At 30.8% G+C, this 12,315-nt stretch overlaps 1 protein-coding gene across 3 annotated transcripts in view; it reads left to right on the top strand.

Moving 5' to 3' along the window:
- LOC134710239 (uncharacterized) overlaps positions 1–12,315 on the top strand; it is a 33,994-nt gene that overhangs the window by 11,436 nt on the left and 10,243 nt on the right. The window contains exons 3-4 of one of the 3 annotated variants that reach the window (XM_063570511.1): positions 282–772; positions 4,246–4,329. In XM_063570511.1, the coding sequence (XP_063426581.1) occupies positions 282–772; positions 4,246–4,329 (575 nt within the window). The remainder of the gene's footprint in view (positions 1–281; positions 773–4,245; positions 4,330–12,315) is intronic. The other 2 variants (XM_063570512.1, XM_063570513.1) reach the window with 2 other exon arrangements.

Raw genomic sequence — 12,315 nt, 5'->3', positions numbered from 1 at the left:
TTGCATTGAGTGTGTAGGTTAAGGTAATATCTTTGGTTAGCTTGATGGCTAGCTGAACCATGAAGTCATTATTAGGTAAGGTATACTACCCTTCTTTCAAAGTAGCCTATTCCTACAGACAGATTGGTTATTTGTTGGACTAGGTAATAATGACTTCACGGTTCAGCTAGCAAGCAAGCTAACCAAAGACATTGCCATTGCCAACACACTCAATGCAATTGGCTGTAATGTACAAATATATTTAGTAAAATGATATTTATTCAAACATTTTTTGTTTTCAGATGAATTTAATAATAACAAATGTAGACGATCGTTACCAATACCCGTAAACCAGAATTCAACAACAGTATGGGGGTCAACACATGAAATCAGTGAGCATAATTTGGACAGAATAAGTTGTACGTCTGACTACAACTTGGACAGTATTAGTTGTACATCTGACTACGAGAGACAAAGTTTAGACTTTGAGCATCATAGCTCAGAAGAGGAATTAGAAATTCTTCATAAGGAATTCGTAGCGGAAAAACGAAAACGTTTACAACCAAATCGACATTGTGATAGTGCGTCAGACGAAGAAGTGAAAGAATTCATGTTACAACCTCAGCCCATCAATTTCAGCTCTTCCCCACCAAAAGTTGTTCACACACAAATTACTCCTGTAACAGTTATGACGATATCGTCACGGAAAAGACATCGTCAAAATACTACCTCTGATTCTTCACCTATGGACTCTTCTCTTCATCGACCTTCTCTGGATTTTGAAAAAATGCAGGTACTAATGAAATTACATATAAGTAAATTTAGAATCATGTTGTAGATCTAGCTCCATATTATACTTAAAGCCATATTGACTGGCACCAATGATGCTTCTTTGTCTTTATTCTGCTTCAATTATATCTGTATCTATATTTGTTCCGTCAATATATGCACACCATCAGTTTCAAGTTAAAATATCTAAGCGCCTGAATAGATAATAAAAGTCAGTACGTTATACAAATATGTCAATATATGCCTTCGCTAGTATCACACATATCAAATTAAAGTCTTACTTAAAAATCTATTTAGAAACCGTTATTAGTAAGACTTCATTTGTGTTATATAAATACCAGTAATACTTTAAAGTATAAACATTTATAACAACATTTTCGTAAACAAATTATTTTTTGGAAAATAAGGCTATAAAAGCCTTTAATGGAACTTGTTAATTTATCAAAAAATAACAACAAAAAAACGTATTTTTATGGTGAAGAATTAAACTCATTAAAAGTCATTAAATGACAACTGCCACCAAATTTTACAAGTTTGTTTTGGTTCTGTATTTGTTTATAGATCTGATGTAATGTGAGGATTTATATTTAAGTCATTTGACACATGTATGTTTTACATATCCTGTCTATTTTAATTAATTTGTATTTTGCCAATGGCCTTGACTAACAAATATTAAATGAATTATCAAACAGTAAAACTCCCTGTTATTTTAAGGAGGTGACTGTTACAAATGTGGCATTATTGCTTTTTAAAAAATTATAATAGAAACAATTATTATAACTTATAAGTCTTTTAATTTGGAGACCACACAAATTTGTTGTTCGATAGGCAAAGTTAAAAACTCTTCAGCTTTTTTCACTGACTTTGCTAGCTTAAATATTTCTATATATGGTCATAGTCTTTTATTTACTATTTGTATTTGTTTATTTGCTGAACTGTAGTTTTGGTTCTGCAAATGCATGTAATACTTGCCACTGGACATTGAAAAACAACCAATCAATATTGTTCTAAGAAGTGAGGTTAAAAAGTCCTCATGGACCATTTTCTATAAAGCAGTTTATTTTCTCAACTTTGGATAGAATAGTGTATTAATTTGATTTAAGCATTGCCTTTGTTTTCAAATAACTTTACCTCCCCCAAACAAAGAGAACGGAAACATTTATTATTTAGATAGGTACAAATTACAAGTAACTACCTCTTTATTTATGTAGATAATGGAATGTTGCCCTTGGGCCTCAAAGGAAGTTGATAAATTTAGAAGTATATGCAACGTCGGTTATAAATAACTGTAAAAGGCTTGAGTGGGTGGTATGTAGATGTTTGATTGACCTTGGCAAGATTTCTTTTACATACCATAAGATCAGCAACAAGCTTCGATAGATATCCCTTTATGTAGGAGTATTAATTTAGTACACGATACCTTCTCATTGGATATTATTGATTCCGTACTTGAATCATTGCCAGTTTTTACATTAGTCGATTCTCAGCTCGTAATTTACAGATTTTTTTCCGAGGCAGTTGTCAATACTTGAGAACCAGTGACATCCGTTTTATCACTTTGCTTTGTCCATCATTTGAGATAAAAGTCTCCGGTCATTATGTCTTAATTAAAGGCAGTGTGTCACCTGAAGGCAGCCTGACTCTGTTTCTATAAATAGATTTCTTTGTTGTGTCACAGTAGATGACACTCTAAATATTTTGTTTTGGGGATTCGAGACACATTTTAGCTAAAGTAAATGTTGGTTGAAATTGACTTGCACATCATCTTTTTATGGGGGTATTCATTGACTCTATTAAATATATAATTAGTATATATAAATATATATATGCAGTTGTTGGGTTTAATTTATTTTTTTCAAATGCTCATTTTATTCAGTTCTAGGTCTTGATGCTATATCTTACCAAAAAGAAGAATTAATCTCCTTTTTTTGTTGAGTTTGATGTGTTATAATTTACATGAGAATAAGAATGTAAATCTATGTTTTTTTATAATTTTGTCTAACTAAGGATTTGGATTGGCTAGCATGCCTCTCTCTGCAATCAAAATTAAAAAAATAGGGATGAATTTCCGCTTTGATCTTTTATGGTGGTCTTCATGAAGAAAGATGATTTGCCTCAGCCTATGGCAAATAGTTACATCACATTAATAAATTACAAATAATCTTTATTGTTTCCTGTACAAAACAAAAATAACTCAATATTTCTTGCATTTCTCAAATAGTTGTTAGTTTTGCTGATTTAGTATAGATTATTACTTTATTTTGTAAACAAGAAAATTAAATATTGTGTTTGTTGTACATAATGTTCATGTAAAAATGAAGAAAAGGCAGTCTAGTTTTCTTTCACTTATAAAACTAATTTACATCCAAGCTAACAAAGTGTGAAATACATGTACTTGTAATAAAAAATACAAGAAAGAGACGATTTTGTACATGTAGAAAGGGGTAAACTGTTTCAACCCGGTTTGTCCCTCAGTAAAGAATTTATGGCAGATTAATTTTCTTCAACCTTTCTAGGACTGAATGCTGAATGGGGGGTTTCAGTAGTGAGTAATAGCTCAAAATAATGCAGGAATTTCCTGCTACATTGAAGACCTGTTGGTGACCTTCTGCTGTTGTTTTTTTTTTGGTCTGGTTGTTGTCTCTTTGACACATTCCCCATTTCCATTCTCAATTTTATTTTGTATGCATTGAATTAATATATATGAGAGTAAAGAGAGATATTAATTTCAGAGTGTATCCTCTATGATCACTAACATTCACTCTGCAAAATCGCTACAATTGACATGTAACGAATAATTAGACCAACTTTTGCGTATTGTATTTCAACTTTCCCAAGGTTGCAATCTAATGTTTTTGCTAGAAGAATTAGAAACTCTGCCGTTTTAATATCTTTAATATCTTTGAACATTGCGTTATCAAGTCCTTGGCATTGGGAAAGCAGCAGTCAGTTAAATTGCAGTTGAAGTGGTTCTTTAATTTGCCATGTTTGATGTATGACTTTCCTGGGTAAAATAAAAATGGATTTTTCAGTAATACGAAACAGTTTTATATCAAACATTGTTCCAAGATTGATTAAGTATAGTTAATCTTTTCAACGAGTTTATGTCCTTCTGACCTTTTTCTGAGAGGAAGCAAACGAATTGTTAAAAATTCTATTCTTGATGGTTCAGTAAACAATGGGAAAAAAACGTGAATGTCTTGTTGTAAATATAGATTTAATTCATCTAATAGCAATAAGTGCAGAAACTCATAAAAAATGCCAGGCTTATAATTCGTTACACCTAAAACAAGTTTTGTCTACATTAGACACATCGGTGGTGTTTGAATCAAAATAGTTTACAAGTTCAAATCAATATTTATGCTCATGACATGTTTAAAGAAGTTTTATTTCAATTATATAATAACGAGTCATTTTCAGAATTCCCGGGTTGTTCAATTTATATAAAAGCAATGTAAAATATGACTTCTTTTTCAGTTGTTAAATTTTTATCTTCAGAAAAATGCAGTTAAAAAACAGTGTACTCATGGCTTAGGTAGAGCAAAAATTGTTAAAATTAAGGTAAGTTCAATATGTATGTAGTAAATGTTACAAGACTTTGCCATGTGAACAAAACCAATGAGTACATGTCCATGAAGCCTAATGTTCTACAGAATGGACAAACTAGATGTTTTGCTGTCTGCATGTATACTGGTACATGTATATCTGACTCCCTTGGTATTGGGTTCAAGAGAGCAAAATCACCCGAGATGAAATTCCATGAAAATTGACTATGGCCAGTGTCAAATTATGGTACCAAGACAAAAACTCAGAGTATTATGGATAAAATGTACAATTTATGTGTTAAAAGAACACACATGACAAAAGTTCTGTTTGAAATGACCATGCACAACTTTCTTGAAATATAGAATTCATGTCTTTATCATATGAGTTCCACATGTTGTTGTTTTTTAAGAAGAATTCTTTTTTTATATGCGGATCAAAGTAAGAATAATCTATATTCAGTTCACAATGATGTAAACATCAGTACTTTAAACATTTGAAATACAATAACTGAAAAAAAAACTACGATGAAAAACAGGCAATTGTCTCTTCTCCTTGTATTGATGTATGATTGAACATACTATATATATCATGTATATTACTCCATTGTTTTTGACTTTGGACATGAAAATTGAATTTATAGGTTGAAAAAAGAAAATATATTGGTATGCTATATAAATGGGATTTTTTAATATTTAGTTATTCTAGATCTATCTTTGATCCTTTAGGCGGAGAGTGTTGAACACTTGTATGGTAATATGGGCAGGTTTCGGTTTGTTTTTTAAATGTCTGTTCGTATGATTTATATGATAATTAAGTTTTATGGATGGTTTCGTTGAGGTGTAAAAGAACTTGGTCATTGAACTTAATCACCTACCGTGGAAGTCAACGTCGAAGTCAACAAATACTTATATCTAACGGTACTTTAAAATGACAAATATATCATGGAACATTATATATAAATCAATTGGGGAAAGGAAACAAATATACTTTCGGTATAATATCGGGAATTGTGTAAAAGGAAATGAACTAAGTGTCTCTTCCATTTAGTACTTTTTTTCCAAAATTTGTCAAATAAGCAAAAAAATATTATTATTTAAAAATGTTTTTTCTCCATAAAAGGTCAAAACAATGCAAATTAAACTTGACATTGTTTTCAGATTGTGGTATGAACAATTGAAAGGCACAAATTCTGTTTGATATTTAATTTCAAATAAAGTAGTCAATTGCAGGCCCGTAGCCAGGAATTTCAAAGGGGGTGGGGGGGGGTCGTTGGACTCACAAACTCGACTTTAACAGTCACAATTCGAACAGAACATTGACTTTAACAATGATCATTTGTTTTCAAGGGGGGTTCGTCCGAACCCCCCTGGCTACGGGTATGAATTGGAAAATATAAAGTAAGGTGTATATATATTTTAAAAGAAATTTTGCAATCTGGCAATGAAATTGTTTATAACATCATTATAGTACACTATAGTAAAGAGCACCATAATTTAATTTCTATGTTTTCTAGTAGGACAAGGCAACGCAAAGAATTATTTTTGGATTGAAAATTCTGTATGTGCTTCCTTGGAGAACAAAAATTAAATAGTAGTTGCCTTAGATGACTTTTATTAATCCCAATATTTATTGGCAGGAGATTTTGAATGCATGTATTATAAAGAAGAGAGTATAAAATTGAATATTAACATCTGTAATTGAATCCCATTGTTCAATAGAAAAATCCATTTGGATTTTCATGATGAGAAAATACTGTATAAACATACACATACAAGATGTCACAAATGGAAAAAAAATATGTAGACAAATAAAAATGGTCAATATGTAATACTTAAAATGTTTTGAAACATGCTTTGAATTTTAATTGAATGACATATGTCAGTGACATGCCAGCGGGTAAAAATAGCTGGGAATTTCTATAGTGTAAGAATTAATCTTTGATGCTAGTTCAACAAATATAAAAAGAGGAAAAATGTTTATTAATATGATTTTTAACTTACAAATATTTTATTAAAAAATTGTTCATACATGTAAATAGATTACTGATATATTGATTAATTAGAATAAAGCAAGTGTAAAATTTCATTTTTGATGCCACTTCAACAAATATAAATAGGAAAAATGGTTTATTAATATGATTATTAACTTACAAATATTATATTAAAGAATTGTTCATACATGTAAATAGATTACCATTATATTGATTAAAAGTATTGTTCATGAGTTTACAAGAAATGCACAGCTTAAGTCAAATGTTATCTTCCACCTGCCCACTTTAGGCGATTAACTTCTGCTCAATCAAATTTTTACTCAGGTTTTGGTAAAACATTTGAATACTTAACTTGTTCTTCCTATGTGCAACTTTGATGGCGCAAGAAAAAATAAGTCAAAATCAAATTATTCCTGAAATGTCAAAGCTTAAGCATTAAAGGATATATGACAACATTATGTTTTACTTCCTGATCTGGTATACCTATTGCATCAAATTTCAGCCTTCAAATTTTAAATATTAATCGGACATAACTTGAGGACCCTAAAGGTCTCAGTGGCGGATCTAGAACTTTTTGTAAGGGGGCCCACTGACTGACCTATGGTAGGGCCTGCTCCAGTCATGCTTCAGTAATCATCATTCCCTATATAATCAACCAATTTTTTTCCCATGAAAAAGGGGTGGGGGTGGGTCTTTAAAACATAAAGAAGATGGGAGATTTTTCTCTACTCTATAACCCCCATCCAGACCCTCATGATAGTATCACCCAATAATTACCCAACAATTACCCAACAATTACCCAACAATTACCCAACAATTACCAGAATTCACTGTGAAAATTCACCACTAAGAGTGAGTCAGTGAGTGACTTTTAAAGAAATCACCTTGTGTGGAATGTATTCCCATAAAGAGCATGCTGGTGTTAATCTTCTTGGGCATTGCACATGATATTTAGCCTTCATGGCAGTTCATTTTATTAGTAAAGGAAGCATAGCAGTCTTTCAAAAAAAAAAATCTTGATCTCTGGTTAAAAATTGTTCTGCCAATGATAAAAAAAAAAATTAAGTACACCTCAATTCAAAACAGTTATCATGTAAAATTGCAAATAAAGATTATCACTCAACTTTTTTAAATGCAAGACCTCCTCTACAACAGACATCAAATTGGTGCCATGAAAATTGTGAAGAAATAAAGAGAAGGGTGTGAGACAAAAGACTTGTAGGCATGTACTGTTAAATGTATTTAAAGACTCCTTTAAATTTGTTTTCATTTATAAAACCCTTGGAACATTATTAAAATTTCAACATGAAATTTTAATTTAAATTGTTTACCGACACAGCAGTATAAGATTGTGTGGGCTTACCCTTGTCAGTCAAGTATTTCAAGAGAAGATTAATATCGTAAAAATAAACGGACTTTTATCGCACAAATAGTGTTAAGAGTTTTTGTTTTACATATATTGATACCATGTATGTGCGTAACTCAGTGATATAAAATAGTTAAGAATTAACCTTTGTCCCTCTTAACAGACGACGGATAGACTGAAGATATGGGGTATATACATGTATGTCAATGTCAGACACATACACACAAAAAAACAAAGTCATCTTGGGGTTGACATACATTCTTGTTGCTTTTTCTGCCCTTACAGGTTGCCAATCTGGTTAAATATAGCTCCCTACAGTTGAAGACCTATAATAAGTTAGAGTTCAAACCCATTTTGACATATGTGCTCCCACTGTGGAAAAAGCAAATATCTTTGCCTTTTGATAACCTTTTTTAGGACTTGCAGGTCATTTTCTAAGCCATTTGATACATTTGATATTAGAGACCAGTCTCAAAATAGGAAGTGTGTGGAATTGTTGAATTAACATGTTAAATGGAATTTGAAACTTGCGATGTCAGCCTTAACAGGTTTAAGTTTCAACCTCTCTGCATAATTGTACATTAAGTCTATAGTGAATAGTCAACATTTGATAGAGACTTCCGAAGTACATGTATGCAAAAATCTTACAAAGAATTTTTTCTTTGAAAAATGTACATGGTAAGCAGAGAGAGAGAGATTTATAAAAATGAGAACATGGATAGAGTGAAAGATTACATACATGTACATGTATTTTGTATAGGTTTATATATATATTAGACCTTATTGAAGTGAACAGATTAACTACATGTACATGTATCCTGGGGATAGAGAGATCATGGTACATGTTATTATAGAATTGAGCCTGTATAAAGCAAGATTAACATGAGCACACTAGTAAACATAATGGAGACTTTTTTATACTAATTCATGTACTTGTATACTTAAGAGAGAGAGAGAGAGATTAAGATACCAGTCCATGTGCAGATTATAGCTTGTCACTCAATAATAATAGATCGTTTAACTAGTATAAGACACTTTTACCCCACAGATTTCTCTATATTGATCATATTATTCTTTGCTTTGTTTAGAACCAGCGATCATTCTTACTTTTACTGATGGTACATGGTTATATAAATATTTTCTAATCTCCCTTAGACCTTGGGTCAATATGTAAAAAAATATCAGGTGTTTGTTTACATTCGGTAAAAGATAGTTGGAAATTTTCCCATGTCACCTTGATCGGACTGATACCTTAACTGATACTGGTTTGATAATGTCTGATATGGATTCAATCAGTGAAGTGGTTTATGGAGTGCAGTTCGGATTAGAATTTTTGATAAAATTCAATAATTTGATAAAAATTTAATGTTACAGTAGTGAGATAAAAACATAATGTAGTATTTAAATAAGATGGTGACCTAATTTCTTATAAGTATTGATAAAATTCAGTATTTTCCTTTATCTATTCTTCGTCTCAAGCTTTTGACTTTTGTTGCATCATGTCCATGGACACCTTTTATTGACTGTATTCTATATTTGCAGAAAAAAAGATGATAAAATGATAAACTTAATGCAAATTATCTTTAGACAAGTACACCCATAAAAAAATTCAGTAATATGATAAAAATATTGAATTCAGAGGTTGCCAGTTAAAGATTATACAATTATATTATTAATTGACATTCATACATATACTTGTACATATCATGTATTTTAAGTTTTTAGAAAATCGAATTTAGGAAAAACTTTTTTGTTTTAAAGTTCAATAGTTTGGTATAATTCAATATGCATTGTTGCAGTTGAAAAATGAGATGATTATTTCAATGCATTTAAATCACCTCATTACCAAAGTTTTTCAATATTTTGATAAAATTCAATTTTCCTAATGATTATTTAAGACTGTAAAAATCCTCTTAATTGATAAAAGTATCCGGTTTGTTTGAAAAGTTTACACAATTTGAATTATTATGTTCTGTGTAAAATAGAAACAGCATGATTTGTATAGATTTTAATGAAATTTATGACAGTTGAATCAGTAGTTTATTGTGACAGATTTGTTCCTTCGAGTTAGGCTTGCTGTTTCTGGCCTTGGTGGTTTCAACTTGCAACAATAATTTGAGTTTCTTTGTTATTTTAAGTCAATTTTAATGGTAACCACTAATGGTAAATTAAGTCAATGATATATTGTAGGGCATTTTTACATAACTAATGGCACATCACATTACCATTGAGATTAATGGGGCCATAATGAGTGAAACTTTTATATGTTTCACAGGCCTTAAGGTGAGGCATATGTCTGTGTCAACAATTTACTAATTTCATATATTCTTAAACCTGATGGACAACGATTGCAACTTGTATGCAGTGTTTGCCAATAATGGTAAAGGGATTCCAAATTGAGTAGAAGGGGAGGAATTTTGTTTAATGTTTGATATCAAGGTCATAGGTTAAATCATCTGATTGGGTGCTTATAGCTTTTGTGGTGCACCATATCAGCATATGTGTTTGTTCTTTACAATAATGCATATGTTTAATTTACAAAATCCTATTTTTAGACCTTTATTAGATTTGATTGATAAAATTTAACTAATGGTAATAATTTAAAAGGGATCTTAAAATTCTTTTGTATATATAGGTGTCATTGCGAAATATACAATTTGAGAAAAAAGAAATTGCTTAATGTACAATTTGAGAAAAAAGAAAAATAATTATGGGGACAATAAATAGAATGATATATATTAGTAATTATACTACATGTCAAGTCTATCTGTACTATATGATATATAATTAAATAGAAGGAGTGAATTAGTTCTATATCAGATATTAATCTATGATTATTTTCTAGTAATACATGTTCTGTACCTTACCAATAGTGTTACATTGACAATAATATCAATGGCTGTAATTAGATTTTTTTTCTAGATTTGTCTGAATTGTACTGTTATTATCATTTGTCACGGCAGTGTCTTACACTTTTACTCCCCGTGGGACACATAATTTTATACAGAAATAATTTTTAATCTTCTCCTGTAAAAGTAACAATAGCGGACAGAAACTGTTATCAACGGAAATTGATGACAGCTTGGTTCAAGCAGCCTTTAGGCTGGTGAGGACTATGAATAATGAAACTGCTGATTTCGGCTTTGTAAAACTGCATAGTAATCATCAGTCATTAATTTCATATAAAGTCGTCAGTGTATAGGGGCCTACTTTAATTAGAATGTAAATTGCAGTTTGCGGAGTATCTGCAGCTGTCCCTAGGTTCAATAGTCTTCTGTTTCCTTACTATTGTTATTAATTGTATAATGTACGATGGTCCCAGAGGATCGCTTTTGTCACTAATTGTGTAACGTATTATGGTCTCAGCAGTCGGCACTTTTGTTACCACTGTCACTTTAGTTATGTATGACAACACTTTAATGTATTTATCACCCTATAGTTCTATTACAAATCTATTCTTCAAAAAATGCAATAAAAATCAGAATATTAAATGAAGCACTTGAAAACTTTTAACTTAAATATCACCTTTATATAAATAGTCCTGCTTTCAAAATAGTACTATCGTAGCGTGAAATCAAATATCTTATACAAATAACGTTCCACATTGCCTTTGGCCTTTTATCTAGACTTCAAACTATTATTACGTTATTTCCATATTCAGTAGATAAATTAAAAAACAACTTGTCGGTGAACTTTTAGAAATATTTCCAAAACAAGAGAGTTATGTATAGAAGTATGGGCTAAATAAGAGAACTACGTTTTATATCGGTTTACAAATATTTAGATAAGTTTACTATAGGATTGTTACACTATTTGATAGAAAGCCAACTTTAGTAGGATAACTGCCAAGGCTGAACGAAAGGCTGATTCAACAATTACAAAAATATTATTTTATCTATCTCTGAATGTTAAGGTTAGATATTTACATTTCAAAACTATTATTTATAGTTTTGTTGTTTACATGTGCACCAGGTATTTGTTTTGAATTCTTGAAATCTTCATTTCATTTGCATCCTGCATGAGAATTGTGCAGCTATGCTGTTTAGAATTTTTCGGCCAAATGAAAAACAAGTCAAATGGTGTGAAAATGAAACATATACTATTAAAATGTTGTGGAATATTAGTTTCTATTCAATTATATACTGTAACCATCAAAATAATTTTTTTTTTTCCTTTGCCAATTAACATGATTAATGAAACAAGAATTTGTTTAGAACGGATGAGCTCCACTTTGCAATTTGCTCACCACATGGAATGTACATACGGTAGGCTCAGTTATAAAAAAAGCTGAGTAAATGGCACAAAATGTTTTCTTTTTTTCATAAACAAAACTAATTTGTACAGTCCCCAAGTCAACGGATAAATACATTTGTTTTCTTTGTTTTCCCCCATGAACTGAACAAACCAATATTGTAGCCTTTGTAAAGTAGTATAAATTGTATTTTCCTTGCCAGTCAAGCAAACATATGAAACAAACAGTCTTTTTTTTAATCAAGACATCTTGTTCCAAGGGTAATATCCATAAGGTTGCTATTATCAATATAAAAAACCCAATGGTGTAGAATTTAATCTATGTTCGTGCAAGTCCTTGCCATTTGTATTAGTGCTAAATCTTTTTTTTTCTAAATGAAGCAGGCCAGCCGAA

The sequence above is a fragment of the Mytilus trossulus genome, chromosome 3 (genome assembly GCF_036588685.1).
Source record: "Mytilus trossulus isolate FHL-02 chromosome 3, PNRI_Mtr1.1.1.hap1, whole genome shotgun sequence".
Lineage (NCBI taxonomy): Eukaryota > Metazoa > Mollusca > Bivalvia > Mytilida > Mytilidae > Mytilus > Mytilus trossulus.
Note: the sequence above shows the minus strand (reverse complement) of the source record. Positions and strands in the feature narration are given on the sequence as shown.